Raw genomic sequence first — 19,951 nt, forward strand, 5'->3', positions numbered from 1 at the left:
AGAGCCCTGCCTTAAGAAGAGATCTTGCAGCGTTGCCATGTACCTGATTTTGGAGTTGCAGGTCATTTCATTGACTGGGTAGTGAATGTCTACAGCATCCTGGATCACTGTGCCATACTCAAACACTTTGATCTTCTTGGTTACGCCAGCAATGGCAAAATAGTCACAGTCACGGTCAAACTCAATACTGGAACACAAAGAAAAGGCACATGACAAATTATTAACACAATATCTGTGTCAAAAAGGGTTCAACGACTTAGGCCGTTTTCAATCATTTCTTTCATGTCTAAACAAGGATTCTGGTCCTCCTCATCACATCAATTCTTTTCTCTGAGAGGAAAACAAGGCCTAGAGCCCCCTCTAGTGGTCACAACTGATACATGTAGTTGAGTTTTGGTTTTTTGGCATCTAATGACAACCACGCTACTGCAATCAAGAAAATGGCATGTTGTGAAATAAAACTGAAGCTTGGCTCTGTTTTTGGCGCATGCTGTCCAAACTGTTCCCAGAGACCATATTGTTGTGTTTTCTTTTAATCCTTATTTATCCTGGACATGACATGAGACTGACATGGGAATCTGGTGTAGACTGATATGCAGTGGTGGAAGTACCCAGTTAAATTTGTTTAAGAGCGTAAAGTACCAATAACAATAGAATATACATCAATGTCTTAACATTTTCTAACACATGATCTACAATCATTTTGTATCTGATCTAGGAGTTTATTAAACAGATCCCCATTAGCTGATGCCGGGCGACAGCTAGATCTTACTGGGGTCCATAAAAAGATATACCTGTACTACATAAAAACCTGATGGTATACATAATATGACATTATACAAAATAAATTCAACATTACAGATGTGCAAAACATCGGCTATTTTCAAAAAGCGTTGCGAGGCTTTGTGAGCATGTAGATCTGCTATTTTCACAATGTTCGCCTCTTGCTTACTTAATATTTGACAGTTTGGCCAGTCCTGTCGAATATTCGACTAGTCGAATACTTTGAGGTCGAATAATTGGAATACTAAAAATCACTATTCGTGAATGCCCTAGTGCGTGCCCATGCGTGGAGCAAAAAACATATACAGTACCTGGAGACAATACTGGAGCCATTGTAGAGGTCACTGGCATAGGAGAGCGTGGCCAGCGGTCGCACAGAGTTGTAGCGCGTGAACTTGGACAGACACTCCATGAAGTCATCCAGCTGGTTCAGGTTCCTGCCTTCGTCTGAGGTCATGAACACAAACACAAAATAAAAAAACACAGGCACCGTTAGAACCCGTGCACTAAGAGCAGCTGTTCTCAACCTTTTCAGGCTGCAAACCCCCCAAAATTAATGTGAACTGGGGACCCCTCCATCCTGAAAAAAAACGGGTCAAAATTGTAATTTCCCCGTTTTATCAAAAATAGCAGATCTACAAGCTCACTGCCGCGCTGTGAGCTTGTATATCTGCTATTTTTCAATAGTTAAAGCATAAAATAATGATACACAACCTTTTTCTCAACTTTTTCAGGCTGCAAACCCCCCAAAATTAATTTGAACTGGGGACCCCCCCATCCTGATAATATGAAGGAGTTGAGGTATTACATTTAGTTTGACTCGGCTCCACAGATAAATATTGTGAAAATAGCAGATCTACAAGCTCACAACGCTTCGCAACGTGTGAGCTTTTAGATCAGCTAGATTCGATAGTACTGGAGATAAATATTCTGCGACAACTAGAAATGGGTCAATAATCGTAATTATCGTGATAAAAAACACTCACAATAATCGTATCATGGAGATTTAAATTTATCGTGAAATTATCCTCCGTGCACTGAGATCAATTCACCTTTTATTTGACGAGCTGCAAATCTGGTACAATTTAAACTCTATAATTGGTCAAATGGACCTGGAAATAAGGTACTTGATATAGTGGCACAGCGTCGCAACACGTTGTGAGCTTGTAGATCTGCTAGATACATTTTGCCAAATGTTCCGCCACCAGGATAATGGATGTTGGAGATATTTTGATTATCAGGATAAGATGGTGAATCACAGGTGGAGAGCCACTGTCTGCACTAGAGGAGGAATCTGCGCGGTGTCCACGTGGGAATCATGAGCCAAAGCCCCTACAGCAGGGTTCCCCAATAGGCTACTGTCTGGCCCCCACCAACCCCAGTAATAATGGTGGTATAAGAGCAGCAACAACACTAGTATATTGCCATTGTCGGGTGGAAATCTCGTATCTCCAAATGTGTACGTTCTTTTGCAAATCATACAAGGCCGTCGCACAAAAGTAGTGAAAACAGCAGATCTACAAGCACACAACGCCTCGCGGTGCGAGGCGTTGTCTGCTTGTAGATCGGCTGTTTTCACTAGTTTAAATCATTTTTAAAATGATAAATGCAAAACAATTTTCACCCGACAACGACGATATCCGAACTGTCGCTGGAGTAGCGGGAACACCACCGTCGCCCCCTGCAGAGTTGTGGCCCTCGTCTTGGTACCCGAGACATAATTCGGCCCTTGGGGAAAACTAATTGGGGAACCCTGCCCTACAGTGACCAACGCGCTGTGTGATCTTATTCATGAGCACTTCCGTACCCGTGATGCGAGACATTCTGTTGGAGAAGTAGCACTGTTCCAGGTCCTCAAAGTGGGCCGTCAGCCTCTTCCTCCGTGACGCCAGCGTGCTGTTGTACCACGTCTGTCTTTTACCCTGGGGAACAAGAGAGAGGACGCAGAAACACATCAACAAACTAGCGAGTATAAAAGAGGATGGACACAGACTGAGGTGCCGGCTACACAGAGCTGGATATTTCTCAAGCTAGATATTTGCTATTGCTAGACATCTTTTTGTGCTGTTGGGGCTTGCAGCCACATGAAGCAGGATATTTCGGCTGTGAAACTGTATATTTTTTTAAACCGGATAAATAAGTGAATTCACTGGATCCATGTAGACATGGAACCCGGATATCTCTGAAGACTTTACTGTGTGTGTGCTTGTCTCCCTAGTGGAGGTCTGGGGAATCAAGATTATTTTAGACCTAGATATCTTTGTCGTGTGGACCTAGATATTTTTCTATATGGATATCTGAAAAACCGGGATATATGACATATCCAGCTCCGTCTGGACTAGGCCTAAATGTGATTCATGTACTTATATGTGGACCGTATCGTCTCTGACGGGTGAAAACCTCATATGCCCCAAACTGTTACTTTTCAGGATTCAAATTCAAAAGTAGAAAAAGTGGCAGATCCACAAGCTCGAAGCGCTTGAGCTTGTCGATAGGGCTGTCACGATTATGACGTTTTACATGACGATTAATTGTCACTCAAATAATTGCGATTAACAATTTAATTGTGTCTTTGTCGTTGACAATTACATTTCGGTTTGGCTTTTAGGCTTTGAAGTTGCACATGGTAGATATAACCTAAATATAAATATAAGAAATGACTGACATATTTGACAACTTTATACTTATACTGAAATAAGATTGATAGTGGAAATAGCCGATCTACAAGCTCACAACGTGTCGCAATGCGACGCGTAGTGAGCTTGTAGATCTGCTATTTCCAGTATTTCTTTTTTACTTTAAAAAATATATATGAACATTTCTCAACATGGAAACGATTATGACGATTATGAAAAATAATGGCGATTACAGTATTTTCCGGACTATAAGGCGCACTGTCAATGAATGGTCTATTTTCGAACTGTTTTCATATATAAGCCGCACCGGACTATAAGGCGCACATAATAGACGCTACCATTGTGTTATGCATCCAACAGATGGAGCTGTGCTAAAGGGAATGTCAATGTCAATGAATGATCCATATATAAGGCGCACTGGACTATAAGGCGCACTGTAGTTTTTTGAGAAAATTAAAGGCTTTTAAGTGCCTTATAGTCCGGAAAATACGGGTATGTCAAATAATTGCGATTAGACGATTACGTAATAATTGTGACAGCCCTACTTGTGGAGATCTGGTACTTTTGTTGCTTTTGTGTGACGCTGGTGTGTGATCAAGATTTACTAAAACTAAAGAAATAAAGAGAGAGGGTGCTTCTTTACCTGACTGACCTGGGACGTCCCTCCAAAGCCTGGAGGCTGGCTGTAATCTGTCACGTCCAAAATACTGCTGCTGCTGTTCATCAGAAAACAAACAAAACAAAAACCAGTAAGACTCCCTAATCGGGAGATAAGCGACCGTCAGGTCGCAGCGTGATTTTAGGGCAAAATGTGTAGGAGCAGTGTCCAAAAATGTGTTGGGCCTGATGGTACATCATGAGTGTACCTGGGTGCAGGAGAGGGAGCCTCCACATTAGGCACTGTACACTCCGCCTCCATCAGTGGTGAGTACAGCCCACTCATCTCCTGGGGAACGAACACACACGAACACACGCACACACACACACACACACACACACACACACACAGTCAGTGATGGAAAAAGCACTCACATTATTTATTTAACTTATAGACTGCCCCTCACGAGTTTCCCCAAGCAGGGTTCCCACACATTTTTAACAATTAATTTCCAAAACTTTTCCAACACTTTTCCAGAATATTTAACCCAATTTCCAGGACTATATAACAATAATTCAGCTCAATAACAGGTCGCTTACTCCTATGCGCAATGCCCAGTACTGGAAAAATATTTTTCTAATTTCAAAATATTTCCAGGAATTTCATGACCGTGGGAACCCTGCCCGAGTTATTCTCGTTGTCTGACGCCGCCACGCCCGAGTTTCTGTCCATTTTTGCATTAAAAAAATGTTTTGATTTCTTTTTTTTTTCTTTTTACATTCTTCCTTCTATCTACTAGGCATGATCGCGATCGCAAAATTGCATGTTTAACCCCCATACCAACCCGATCTTTCAAACATGGCAGCCATGTTTGTTTACATTTGAAGAAAGAATAATGGCTGCTATCTCATGAATGCCTGAACGATAGATAGATCAACATAGATCTGCTATTTTTGAAAAATCATGAAAATATGTGCAAATCTTTGAATATCAAATTTTTAAAGTGAACATTTGTAACTAAAATATTTGCTTCTGGGGGGTCCCTGATACCAAATATTTTGAGACGGGGTCGGTGGCCAAATACTTATAATTCTAGGGGTCCTTGACATGAAAGAGTTTGAGAACCACGGATGTAGAAACATGTGTTTTTCAAAAAACCTTAGGAGGATTTAGAAGACACTTATATATGCATTTCTGGTCCACGTTACACTGATAAGAACCTAGATGCGCGCGTAGGTCGGTACCAAATGAGCCAATGAAACCAGCGCTCCCCAAAACAACAGGTTTGGGGATTGTTGGGAATTGATTACATGATACAGTCACCTGTACATTTAGTCTCAATGTTTGTAAACAAGAAATGGGTCTATAGAATCGGGTCAAAATGTTTTTTTTCTTTTTTAAATAGCAGATCTACAAGCTCGCAGCGCGGCACTCGGTGCCGCGCTGTGAGCTTGTATATCTGCTATTTTTTAACCCATTTAGTGCTCCAGACATGAACGGGTTAAAAATCCAAGCTGCCGTCCGCAGCCAGTCTCTTATTTTGAAGGCCGGAAGTAGATCGCGCTCACAATTCCTACTTGACGACCTTTTTAAATTTACCCGGAAGTGTTGTCGTCCAAAGCGTAAACAGTAATGGCGGATCGATGCCTTTCAGCTTGTACTATTTTAGCGAGAATCCAATGCCATCCTTGGCATCAAAAGTGTTTTTTGGAGAAAATGGACATCAAAGATGAGAAAGACCGTTGGCTTCCATGTTAAGGGATCACTATTGTGTGCACGTGGATGCGCGATGATGATGAATCGGCAAGTCCACCCGTGCCAGCACTTTCCAACGGACGGTACGTAGCCCTTGCCAGCTTTACTGTATATACAGTAAATATCGCGCGTATACTCGGGATCGGCACTATAAATACTCGAGTATATTTCGCGAGTATACTCGGGATCGGCTACAAATGAGTTAATAGCTAAAGCATAAAATGTTGCGCAATAATTTGTACCGGTCTAAATGGGTTAATCAAAGGCAGATGATCCACCCATGAATGAATACCTGAGCAACAACAGCAGGGAGAGCAAGCAGCATTTTATTACTAAATAGGCAACATCCTGTGATCAAGACGGACCTTTTACGAGTCAATGTACAACATGATGGGGAGCACAGATAACACAAAGTAGGAAACTCTAAGGAATTAGGAAAATAATAAGACAGATTGTTACTACGTAATATTGCAAGTACATGGGAAGCATTTAAACAACTGCGTTCATTCAACATCCTCAATTAGCACCAGTAAGACTCCCTAATCGGGAGATAAGCGACCGTCAGGTCGCATACACAAACTTTAGAAGGCAATGGTAGCCAATATGGGAAATGAGACAGATCCATGTTGATGACATGACTGTTGACATGCTGTGTACCGCTTTGTGTGATTTAGTAGGGGCAGGGGCAAAAGTGTGACGTTACGTTACGGACAGACGGACATAGCATAAGCAGTGCATCGGTGTGAGTGTACCTCAACACGCTTGATGTCCTCTTCAAGAAAGTTGAGCTCCTTCTGCAGCTGTTCCAGTTGCTGACGAAGGAATAACAAAGAGACAGACATTTAAATGAACAGGCCGGCATGCTCATAAACATACAATACCAGAGGTTAGTGCAAGGGGCTTTTGTCTACTAAGTAGAGGTGTAACAATATTGTAACTGTATCAATTTTTCAATCTTCTAAAAAAAAAAGAAAATCGTGAAATGTATTCTCTGCATTTTACCCATCCTATTTTAACTCAATTAGAAACCAATTAAATCTAATTAAAAATAATGATACACGATACATGAAAATTACACCCTTTTGCACAAAATATCAAGTCAAAGACATTTTTTGGCAAATTGGGATCAGCATTGGAATAGGGATGGGACGATAAAAAAACACTCACGATAATCGTATCGTGGAGATTTAATTTATCGTGACATCGTCCTCCGTCATGCACTGGGATCAATTCACCTTTTATTTGCCGAGCTGCATATCCGGTACCACATAAACCCTCAATAATTGGTAAAAGGTACTTGATAGTCTTTTTTTCACTCCCAAAAAATAGCCGATCTACAAGCCCACAGAAATGTTCCGCCCCAGGATAATGGATTTTGATTATCGCGATATCACAAATCGCGATTTCTTTTGTACAACAATCGTGATATGACATTTTCATATCGTCCCATCTCTACATTGGACCTAGAAATCTGGCATCAGATTGATCAGCCATATGACGATGAAAACATCTTGAACCTTTGATAAATCAAACCCTGAGTGAAAAGAATCAACAGGGGGCAAATAGCGTACTTCTCTCTTGTTCCTCCTGGCTTCTTTGAGGAACTCCATGAGGATCTGTCTCTGGGCTGCTTGGGATTCCTTGTGGAGACACAAATGCAATCCATAAGTTTTGAAACACAATGAAAACCACATACGAAACATAAAAGAAACCATACCTCTGGCAGGGCTTTCCCTGGCTTTCGTACAGGCTTGGGTGGTAAAAAGTTGCCAGAGGGCGCGCTTTGTTTTAGTTAGGAGTCTGAAAAAAAGGCTCATGATCACATAAAAAGGTTTTAATGTGCAAAAATATGGCTATTGGAACCAGGGTTTCCTCCTAGGTTTTATGTAGCAGTGGTGCTTGGGGGTAATCTTTAAGTGTTTGGTAGAACATCTGCCCCTGTTTAGGTTCAAATTATAGTTCTCATGCAGGGTGAAGTGCTAAAAGCGTTGGACATTTTTACCATAATAAAAACAATTATATACATTATCACAAGGATTCCTTGTGTTTTGGCAGGTTGGGGGGTTGTAAACAAATTTGCACCGTTATTTCAATGTCACACTGTATATTTCAGAGGTGGTAATTGTCTTGCTGTGAGGCCCAAACCCTGCTCAAAGTAAGCAAGCAGCTCAATGAAAGACTGAACAGAACAAAAAGGCATAATGGACAGTGAAGAGAACCTAGTCTGAAAGCACCCTGGCCACAATATGCACTGTGGGCTGCATGGTGGAGGTGGCGGAAGTGCTGCAGTTAAGGGAAGTTACGTCACGCAGCGCCTAAATAGATTATAGCTCTTAATAGTTGTAACTAATCCCTGTTATTGTTTGGATATTGTTTATTACGAGCGCAACCGAAGGGTCGGGAGAAGTAGAACAGTTTTTTTCTTTTTTTTTTTTGGAGCGGGAAATACGTTTGCGGGAACTCCACGCTGTGAAAAAACAACATCATCCGGGAAAATTCTCACAGCGGAAGTCACACCGCTCTATGCCGTCTCTGCGTCATATTATTTGTAACCAGGCTTTTCTCTTCGCAGATGAGTACGCGAGGCTACTATAAAAGGCATAATGGACCTTTTATACTAATCTAAAAGGCATAATGGACAGTGTGGACAGCATTGGAATTCATTCAGATGCCGTAAAGCAAGTGGTTGGAACTTTAGTAGGATCACTTGAAACATCGCCTGCCATGCACTTTTGAGAACATGTTTACGTGACGTCTTCTTTGCTTACCGCCTCCAGCTGTTTCTTCTTCTGTACCAGGAGCTCCAGCATCAGGTTGACATTGGCCAGGTCCAGGTTCTCCTGGTCTGGGCTCAACACGTCCTGAAACAGCCACCTGGAGCCATTCTAGGGTTGCAAGACACAGGATGACTTTAAGTTTCTACCCATTCTACTATTGCTTTCTAAACCAGTAAGACTCCCTAATCGGGAGATAAGCAACCATCAGGTCGCAGCGTGATTTTAGGGATAAATGTGTAGGAGCAGTGTCCAAAAATGTGTTTGAAAAAAGCTTTTTAGTGACAAGGACCAGTGTTGTAGTGCCGATTCTAAAATGGAACTAAAATGGGTTAAGAAAGATAATAGGGCGTCTGTTCACAGACAGACAGTATAGAGAGATATTAAATAATAATAATAATAGCTTGGATTTATATAGCGCTTTTCTAGGTACCCAAAGCGCTTTACAACATAAGGAAACAACAACTTCATTAGGATAAACTAATAAACTTTAAAAACAACAAATACAGATACAATAAAGAGTTAAAAGTAGGTCAAGGACTAGTGAGGCATAATTTGACTGTCATTAAAAGTATGGTTTGCATGTCTGAGGATCTTACAGGATGGTCCAACTTTAGTCTCTTCTCCTCGTGCCTCTGTTTCTGTTTGAGGATGAGTTCATTCACTGTGGAACACAGAAGACAGACAGGTTCAGACAGTAAAGCAAAGCAGTAACAACACTGTCATGACGGGGCTAGAAAACCCCAGCCTCTGAAGCTTAATGAATACAACACATTAGTGGTGGTGGGCCAAAACAACACTTGGAAAGTGTTTAACACAACTACTTTCTATTAGGGATGGGACGATATGACATTTTCATATCACGATTATTATTGTGTCAAAAGAAATCGCGATTTACGATATTATCGCGATAATCAAAATTAATTATCATGGGGGGGAACATGATTTGCCAAAAAAATAGCCGATCTACAAGCTCACAACGCGTTGCAACGCGGTGTGAGCTTGTAGAGCGGCTATTTTTTGGCTAAGACATTTGATAGAGAGTGAGAAAAAGACTATCAAGTACGTATATTATAAGTACCTTTTACCAATAGAGGGTTTATACTGTATGGTACTGGATATGCAGCTTGGCAAATAAAAGTTGAATTGATCCCAGTGCATGATGGAGGAGTGGACGATATCACGATAAATGTAAATCTCCATGATACGATTATCGTGAGTGTTTTTTTATCACGATAAATGATAATATTGCGTATCGTCCCATCCCTACTTTCTATTAATCCTCCTCGACTTCCTGGATCAATGGGTTTTTTATGATTAAAGACCATTGCATGCAATCAACGCAATGCTGCCTGCGAGCTCAACGAGCTGTTACAGTTTGGAGGACATCGATTGAGCCAGTAACACACATGCTTCAATTACACACTCGGGTTAAAAAGCAAGGTGAAGTAAGGTCACGACTGATTCAGAGTGAATTAGTCATCATGATGATTATACTTGGTGGGAGATGTTTGGCTAAAAATAGGCATCGTAATATTTCATTTTTACAGTGAGGTTTGGGGGTTGCATTCCGTTTGTAGTTGAGTGTTTTAGAGGTTCCACCCAGTAGGGCTAAAGAAAACAAATTGTAAATTAACTAAGAATCATGGAATCTGTTGAGTAATTTATTAGGCAAGTTGATTTAATCTGCAATAATGTGTAGTATTGAACTTGACACATACAGCCATGCAGATACCAGGCAGCCTTTTCAGGTTAGTGAGAACTGAATAGTCTACGGTAGATTTCCTAATGGTTATTAACTCATTGACTGCTTGATTGGTCGACTGATAGTTCAACCAATCAACTAAGAAAGTCTTCAGTTTGAGTTTTGTCTTAAATGGCCCAAGACAAAAGTGAAAGATTAACGCAACCAACCAAACATGTATCGAGAAACCAACATTTAGAACCTCTCACTGACTAAATCAGTCTCATGTCTGTTGTCTCAATTATGATCCCCCAGGCGCACTCATGGATTGTCCTCTAGTTTTTACGTGATGTTGGCTCAACAGTAAAGTGAAGTTAGCTTTTTGGTTGCCCAAACGGGCAAGTGGATTTATGCACTTTCCTTTGGGATTTCTTTTGCAACTATTCACACAACAATGTAACCTAAATGCATCTGTCCATAAACACAAGAGAATATGTTTGTGCTCTGTTCAGAGAGTGCTCACCTTCTCTCTCCATCTCTGAGACAAGAACACACACCTGTTCAGAGAGTGCTCACCTTCTCTCTCCATCTCTGAGACGAGAACACACCCCCGACCGGCTGACACACAGCACTGTGAGCGAGCGAGTGTGGACACCGTGATTAAAAGGCAATCGTTTCAAACTATCCTGCTGTGAGCAACAGCAAACTGAGCAGAGATCGTCTTTCACCCCTCATTCGCTGTGTCTGTAATGTTTGTGTTTGTGTTCCGACCCAGCCGTGTGTGTATGTACACGCGCACATGCTGCAGCTTGTCTCTACACGACAGTCTACACTACATTTAAGGATTGTTTTAGCGAGATTCAGACAATATTTAATTTTAAAAAAAATCCTGGCGTGTTGTTTTTTTGCCTAATGACTGTGGTTCAAAATTCCTTTTGGGTACACCGACAGCAGGTCTAAAACCACAGGAAGGCAAATAATGAACTAAGCAGAGAAAGAGTCACACAAATGGTGCTTACAGCAGCTAGTGCTACAACTGCAATTTGGAAATCTAACACAGTTTCTTTCTTCCTAAAAGAAAAGCAGCCTACATTATACCTCAAACTGGTAACAAACAATTTCAATTGTATTCAACTTTATACTTCTCATACGCAAGAGGACAGACCACAAACAAAGAGCTATGCATGCACAAAAACTGAGCTCTCTTGGACAAACCACAATATTCATCCCACCAAGTTGCTGACTTCTGCTTAAAACTGAATCAAATCGTAGCTGAAAAGGTGCTGGACTCGACCCACATACATACAACCAACAATTCCACCCACTCTGCAACAGTCATGCTCTAATGTTATCTGATGGCTGATAGATCCTAGCACAATGGGAAAAGAAATAAACCTGTGCTTAGGCCAATCTGGATGAGTGAAAACACGGGTCGGTTATTGCCAGAAAAGAGCTACGCAATTCACATAGGCAGCAGCTCAAGTCCAGCACAAGCACAACAGGGCGAGTGTCTGAAACCCCTACACTCCCACCCGTTCACTTAGATCAGCCAACACAGGGATGCTGACAGAACCCTCGCTAAAAACTCCAGGGCAAAAATCCACTCGTCCGAGACAGTTTGCCCTCCTGGCTCCCAAGTTGTGGAATAAACTCCCTGTCGCACTTAGAACAACGGACGCACTCGCTAGCTTTCGCCGTGGACTGAAGACTCACCTTTTCAGACTCCACCTAAACCCTTAGCACTACAGAAAATCAATGACCATATTGAAGCTAGTTAGCATTCGTTTTTTAGGTCTTTAGAACTTTGATTATATTGTGTTTTTTTTTCTAGATAGATATCCATTTGTATTTGTTATATTGCTGTTGATGTACTGACATATTATCTTGTTTATTATTGTGATGTTTTATCTGCTTATTGTAAGTCGCTTTGGATTAAAAGCGTCTGCTAAATGCCTAAACTGTAAACTGTAAACTGAAAGAGAGCGATAACAAGCGCAAGAGAGGAGACAGACCATAACACAGGGTTCCCCGATAGGCGGACCGCGGGCCATTTGCGGCCCGGGGGGGGTTACTGTCTGGCCCCCACCAACCCCAGTAATAATGGTGGTATAAGAGCAGCAACAACACTAGTTTATCGTCGTTGTCGGGTGGAAACCTTGAATCTCCAAATTTGTACGTTCTTTCACAAAGTAAAGCCCTACTTCATCATACAAGGCCGTCACACAAAAGTAGTGAAAACAGCAGATCTACAAGCACACAACGCCTCGCGGTGCGAGGCGTTGTGTGCTGCCTGGTAGATCGGCTGTTTTCACTAGTTTAAATCATTTTTAAAATGATAAATACAAAACGAACGGTTTTGGACATACAACATTTTCACCCGACAACGACGATGTCTGAACTGTCGCTGGAGTAGTGGGAATGCCGCCGTCACCCCCTGCAATGTTCTGGCCCTCGGCTTGGTACCCAGGACATATTTCGGCCCTTGGGGAAAACTAATTGGGGAACCCTGCCATAACATAATTCTTGTGTGTGTTGTGTTCATCAAATGAAAAGAATAGTGCACGCACATCCGTGGCCCAGGTGCTAGACAAGCAGAATCATGAAGTACAAGTAGAGTCTGCACACTGGTTACGCTCCATAAAGTTTATTGCGTCAACGTTTCGATCAAAAGATCTTCATCAGGACAAAAATGTCCTGATGAAGATCTTTTGATCGAAACGTTGACGCAATAAACTTTATGGAGCGTAACCAGTGTGCAGACTCTACTTGTACTTCACTGTTGTGTTCATCAACCTCTCTTGCCAGATGTGTTTCATCCAGCTGCTAGAAGAATGATCTGCTAGAATAGCAGGTGAGTTTATTTGTGAGTAGGGATGGGACGATATGAAGATTTCATATCACTATTATTGTGACAAAATAAACCACGATTTTACGATATTATCGCGATAATCAAAATCCATTATCCTGGGGCGAAACATTCGCCAAAAACATAGCAGCTCTACAAGCTCGCGACGCGTTGTGAGCTTGTAGATCGGCCGTTTTTTTGGCAAAGACATTTGATAGAGTGAAAAAAAGACTGTATCAAGTATGTATATTATAAGTACCTTTACCAATTATAGAGGGTTTAAGTGGTACCGGATATGCAGCTCGGCAAATAAAAGTTGAACTGATCCCAGTGCATGACGGAGGACGATATCACGATGAATTAAATCTCCACGATACGATTATCGCGAGTGTTTTTTATCTCGATAAACGATAATATCGCGTATCGTCCCATCCCTATTTGTGAGAGCGTCTCTGTCGCTGCATTATGCACACACACACACACACACACACACACACACACACACATACACACGTGCACGTACATTTCCAGCTCTCTTCCGTTCTTCTCGCTACTTTAAGTACAGCAAACATCGCTATTGTCCCTCTTTCCTTAACCGTTTTCAGTAACACCACAACCAAGGGTGCACACTGGTTGTCAAAAGTTCCATTTATACACCTTCACATCAATTAAAACGGAACCCAGAACATTCTGTCACCACAGAAAAATGGCAGAAGAAGCAGTCAAAGTCAACCAGTTCCATCTTCCATTCAAATAACACCATCCTACTTTCTTTTTTCTTTTGCCATTGTAACCCCTGGGTAAATTGCCCAGCGTTATTTGTGCCTATGTTCAAAAACCTCAACATTAGGCAGTCCATTCATAAGCCCACAGGTTAAAAGGGTCTGGTTCACTTTAAGAGATCAGCCTAACTTGATATGTACTGTGTTTTCTCTTTTACTTGACTCTGATTGGTCAGGATGAATGTCCTTCATTTTCTAAGCATGTGATTGGTTGGGGGGCGGGACATGAAGAGAAAATGTGTGTGTGTTTAAGAGTTGGGAGTGAGTTTTGGTGTGTGACTGGGAGAGGAGAAGACGTGAATGAAAACGAAAGCATCACGTTATAAGAATGAACCTTGTGTTTAAATCTTTGAGTGTTTAACGCATATGTATTGACCACTGAAGACTACTTTAAGACTGAATTCAAGACGAGTTCGGTTTGGGGAGACATTACCACAGTAAGCAGACGTTTCGTGCAGTAGTAAACAGCTGCACTGTATTTAGCCTCAAGCTAACGTGGCTAACGTGACGTGAACTATTCAACAACGGCGGACAGTGCGTTCGTTTTGGAAGATAGAGACTGTCTTCAGAGAACCAGATAGCGCACCCTGCGACCGGAAAAGCTGGGTGTTCCTCTGGCATCGTGGGACGTGGTGAGACCATTCGTCTTTTCCTTTGGAACTGTAAAAGAGACTGAACTCTGAACTTTGTATCGTCGAGACTGTGAGTAACCCTTTGCACTTCGGCTCCCGTGAGTGAAGAGGCTTCATCACTCCATTCATAAAACGGCACATCGGTGTCAAACAGGCCTGCAACGTTTCTTCTTTTGTTTGGTTAATTGATTATTGCCGGCTTTTTATTTGTTTTGTTTCTTAAGTGGGCCCACTACTGTACAAGGTACTTTTGAATGTTTGACATTATAATGATATCTCTTCTATAGTGAATAGGAGGTTTACAGTAGGACTGGTGGTCATTTGGTCCATCATTTCATGTGGGGTTTACATTTAAAAGAGTGTGTACATTTAAAAAGGTAGCTGTTTAATTCATATTTCACTGTGTCATTTAAAATACACCTATATTAATTCATAGTACTACTCAAACACAGAGGTAGTTAAAAAGGTATTGGTTTCTATTTCATTTATTATTGAAGGATTTACAGAGGTCTACAGGGTTTGGCCTGTTACAGTGTTTTGCTACCTTTCTGCCAATATAGGTATATATACATATATTTCTTTGCCTAGTTCGCAAAGCAGAGGTTTAGGTTTCAGAACTGTACGGTTATTGTTTACACTGAGGTGTCTTAAGAGACAGATAAGGACGGGGTAACATTTACTGTTTTCTACCTATTAAGGTTTTATTTGAAGTTCAACCCTTGTGAAGGGAACTGTTTGGGTCTTCATTATTCAGATGCTTTATGGTAAATAAATATTCATTTGTTTATACCACTTTGTTGTTCTTTAAAATAGGTGAAACTTTCTGGGGTAAAGGTAGCAGTCACATATGATCAATATTATAAGTTCAAAGTCTGATATTTATGTTAAGTCAGAACTCAGGCGCTGTCTACTAAGGACTTCAGCTCCGAGGCAGCGTTACATAAAATGGAGGCACTGCGCTGAGATTAAGTTGATTTATTTGTGACTACATTTAACAGTACCCCAGAACTAAGTTCAATAGTAAAAACTGTCCTCACTTTAATTCAGAATGGCCCACTCCCCAGACCCACAGTTAATCACAGAATTAGTTGCTTGGTGCAGCGAAGTTGGAATAGATCCAACCCATTCCATAGCTTTAAGTGGCGTGCCAAAAGAGACAACCACTGCTGATGTTGAGAGCACGGCTGAAACTGTAAAAGCTTTTGGAAAAGTAAAAGTAAGGGCCAATAAGTTCATATCACAACTGGACAGTGACGTGATACTATGCGAATGCCGCTGCATTGTTGACCCGGCCTCGGCTCCCCCTGAATTGATTCCCATAAATGGTGGAGCTGCCTGGAAGGTAACAATAGTATCAACTGGCCCAGCCCCAGTTGATGAGTTCACAATCAAACTAAAAACACTACTGGAAAGTGAAGGCAAGACCTTTGCTGATGTTCAAGCCCTACTCTCTCAGGGACCTGCACCCCAGCAAGAGGACACACCAGCCTCTATTATTCGAGCTGTTGGAGACTTGCTGGTAAAAACTATGCGTCCTACACCAGATAACAATCTATTCAGGCGCCTACGGGTCTACTCGGGCGTAGTCCCCACACCAGCTGGCGAAGAGTCTCATGATAACTGGCTGGAGCAAGCCAAGCTGATGATAGAAGAATGTGACTGCTCTGATAAAGAAAAGCGCAAACGAATAGTGGAGTGCTTAAAAGGCCCGGCCCTAGAGATTATTCAAGCAGTGAGATACAATGACCCTGACGCTGGAGCTGAAGAGTATTTGGATGCGTTAGAGGACGCATTTGGAACCTCGGAGACCGGTGAAGACCTCTATTTCAGCTTTAGGTCCATGAGGCAAAAGCCTGCAGAGAGACTTTCAGATTTTCTGAGAAGGTTGGAGAATCAGCTCACTAAAGTTGTACAGAAAGGTGGCCTAGATCGCCGTCAGCGGGATCGTTCAAGGTTGGAGCAGCTCCTCCGAGGCGCTGTTGAATCAGACATCATGCTCCTCAAGCTGCGGCTTAGGGAACGGAAAAGCAACCCTCCCACCTTTATGCGGCTGTTGAATGAGATTCGTGGGGAGGAAGACCATGATGCTGCTCGTCAAAGTTTGAATTCTACGGTACGCCAGGTCCGTACATCTGACGATGCGAAAGTTAAGCCATCTGAGGTAGATGACCTGAAAGGTCAAATAAAAGAGCTTCAGTCACTAGTTTTACAGCTGACCATGGGAGGACAGGAGTCCCCCAATCTAAGCCCAGAACCTGCTACAAGCCAGAAAAACAGGAGGGCAGAGCCTCAAGCTGAGTCGGAGGTTGAAGCATTAAAAAGACAAGTAACAAGCCTACAGAGCCAAATGAGTGTCCTGACTGTCTCCAATAGCACGATGGCTACATCAAATGAAGGGAAAGCCAAGAACTACAGGTTTGACAGACCTGCGTCTAAGGAAGGACCAAAATCGCCTAGAGGAGAGTTTTTCTGTTACCGATGTGGAGATGATGGTCACATAGCCACCAACTGTAGTGCTCCCGAAAACCCCCAAAAGGTGATCAGGAAACTGCTACAGTCAATGCATAAGCTCAAACAAAACCAGAAAGGCCCTACAACTGGAGAAGAGAGGAGTGGATCTGCCCTAAAGAGCAACCTTGAGGCTCAGGGGGCAGTCAGTTTTCCCCCTGGTCTAGTGGGCGAGTCCTCATTTGGAACAGTGCAGATTGAGGGACATCGGTGCACTGCTCTGATGGACAGTGGCTCCAACGTCTCTATAATCTTTGAGGGCTGGTATGCACAACACCTGTCACATGTTCCCATTATTCCGATCTCCAACTTGGGCCTGTGGGGCTTGAGCGAGTCAAGTTACCCATACAAAGGGTTTGTGACAGTGGAGGTGTTTTTTCCTGATGATGAGGTCCCGAGTGCCCCAAAACTAGTGTTGGCATTGGTGTGCCCCGAAGCCAATGGTCCTGAACAGGTCCCTGTCATTATTGGAACCAATGCCAGGTCATACAAACATGAGCCTAAAGTCATGCATGCTGCCGCCAGAGGGGGTACTGCACAAACGTGGCGAGTGAGTGCACGAGCACCTGATTTGACTTCAGCCGATGACCCAGTGGCTGTAATAAAGTGGGCAGGACCGGGTCCACTAACTATTCCCCCTGGAGCTGAACGCAAGGCTATTTGTAAAGTGACTACTAAAGTGTCACTTTGTGACAATGTTCTCCTGATTGAGACCCCATCTACCGGTACACTCCCAGCTGGAGTGTTAATGCCCCCATGTGTCCTGCTCCCCTGTGAAATGGATTTGAACCGTTTCTCAGTGGTACTGAGGAATGAGTCCCTGAAGTCAAAGGCCATTCCAAAGGGAACAGTCATTGCACATGTTCACAAAGCTGACATAGCCACAGAAGTCAAACTAGATCAAACCCATGCAAACCCCATTGACCCCACACTTTTCGACTTCGGTAGTTCACCTATTCCTGCAACGTGGAAAGAGAGGTTGGCGGACAAGCTGTCCCAAAAATCTGGGGTTTTCTCACTGGAGGAGTGGGACGTCGGGTTGGCAAAAGGGGTTGAGCACAACATCCGGCTTAGTGACTCTCGTCCTTTCAGAGAGCGAGTCCGCCGCCTGGCACCAGCCGAAATCGACGACGTTCGCCGCCACCTGCAGGAGCTCCTTGCCGCTGGCATCATCAAAGAGTCGCGCAGCCCATACGCCTCCCCCATAGTAATAGCCCGAAAGAAAAGTGGAAAGATCCGAATGTGCATTGATTATCGCACTCTCAATTCTCGTACCATACCTGATCAATATACTCTACCTCGAATTGACGACGCCTTAGCCTCTCTCACAGGTTGCCAGTGGTTCTCAGTGCTGGACCTCCGTAGTGGATACTATCAAATCGCCATGTCAGAAGAAGATAAAGAGAAAACGGCGTTCATATGTCCACTCGGATTCTACCAGTTCGAGCGCATGCCCCAAGGCATAACCGGAGCCCCAGCCACTTTCCAGAGGCTCATGGAAAAGGCGGTTGGGGACATGAACCTTCTGCAGTGTCTAGTCTACCTTGACGACATAATCGTGTTTGGTAGAACATTAGAGGAACACGAAGAGCGCCTGTTAAAGGTCCTTGACCGCTTGGAAGAGTATGGCCTCAAGCTTTCAATTGATAAATGTCAATTTTGCCAACCCGAAGTCAAATATGTGGGACACATAGTGTCGGCAGCCGGAATAGCCACAGACCCAGACAAAGTGTCAGCTGTTTCACAGTGGAAGCCGCCTACCAGCCTTAAGAGCTTGCAGTCCTTCCTGGGTTTCTGTGGCTACTACAGGAAGTTCATAAAGGGCTACTCCTCTATAGTTCGCCCACTAACTGAATTGACTAAAGGCTATCCGCCAGTGCAGCGGGGAAGAAAATCATCTAAAACAAAGTCTGAATACTTTAAAGTCTCTGAGCCTTTTGGACAGCGTTGGACACCTGCCTGCTCTGAAGCTTTCCAAAAGATAATATACAGCCTTACCCATGCCCCGGTACTTGCCTTTGCAGACCCCAACAAACCCTATATCCTCCACATCGACGCCAGCTTGGATGGTCTGGGGGCTGTATTGAACCAAGAATATCCGGAGGGGTTAAGACCTGTCGCTTTCGCCAGCAGGAAGCTAAGCCAAGCTGAACGCAACTACCCTATCCACCAACTTGAGTTTCTCTCCCTAAAGTGGGCCGTTGTGGATAAATTTCACGACTACCTTTATGGAGCAAGGTTCACCGTAATGACGGACAACAACCCGGTGACATATGTCTTGTCATCAGCTAAGCTAAATGCTGCCGGTCACAGGTGGTTGGCAGCTCTAACCACCTATGATTTTGACATTATCTACAAGCCTGGGCGAGACAATGTGGATGCCGATTGGCTGTCGAGGAATGCTATGGACACTGGAGAAGGTTGGAAGCACATACCATTGGCTGGTGTCAAGGCCATTTGTCGGCAGTTACGCATATCTCATTCTCCAAAACATCCTCACCGGATGATAGACCAGCTTGGAGCTTCATCGGATGCCATTCCAGAAGCCTACGCTTTTCCAGCCCGGCTAGCGCTAAGTCCTCTGGAGCTCCTGAGCCAGGACGAACTAAGAAAAGCCCAGGACCTAGACCCCGTCATAGGCGTGGCCAAACAGGGCTTAAGAAATGGAACCTGGCCTTCAACCACCAAAGGTACACATCCAGATGCTTTGCTACTGGCTCGGGAAGCACCCAAACTAGTGGTGAAGAACGGACTGTTATACCGAAAGATAATAAGACCCGCTGGACTGGATGCACTGCAGCTTGTCCTACCGAGTGACTACCGACTCACTGTTCTTAAGTCACTGCATGACGATGCAGGTCATCTGGGAGTGGAAAGGATAACTGCTCTTGCTAAAGACAGATTCTATTGGCCCAGGATGGCTGCAGACATTGTACAGTACATAAAAACTTGTG

General features: G+C 43.2%; 1 protein-coding gene across 1 annotated transcript in view; it reads right to left on the minus strand.

Moving 5' to 3' along the window:
• The window catches only part of cop1 (COP1 E3 ubiquitin ligase), a 43,659-nt gene that overhangs the window by 13,110 nt on the left and 10,598 nt on the right, over window positions 1–19,951 (minus strand). Inside the window, exons 5-13 of the mRNA XM_080726919.1 lie at window positions 9,146–9,210; window positions 8,541–8,657; window positions 7,344–7,412; window positions 6,525–6,584; window positions 4,286–4,365; window positions 4,063–4,135; window positions 2,591–2,705; window positions 1,095–1,230; window positions 44–187 (exon numbers count right to left, since the gene is read on the minus strand). Of these exons, the coding sequence (XP_080583045.1) occupies window positions 44–187; window positions 1,095–1,230; window positions 2,591–2,705; window positions 4,063–4,135; window positions 4,286–4,365; window positions 6,525–6,584; window positions 7,344–7,412; window positions 8,541–8,657; window positions 9,146–9,210 (859 nt within the window). The remainder of the gene's footprint in view (window positions 1–43; window positions 188–1,094; window positions 1,231–2,590; window positions 2,706–4,062; window positions 4,136–4,285; window positions 4,366–6,524; window positions 6,585–7,343; window positions 7,413–8,540; window positions 8,658–9,145; window positions 9,211–19,951) is intronic.

Source organism: Nannobrachium achirus, assembly GCF_963921795.1.
Source record: "Nannobrachium achirus genome assembly, chromosome: 5".
Lineage (NCBI taxonomy): Eukaryota > Metazoa > Chordata > Actinopteri > Myctophiformes > Myctophidae > Nannobrachium > Nannobrachium achirus.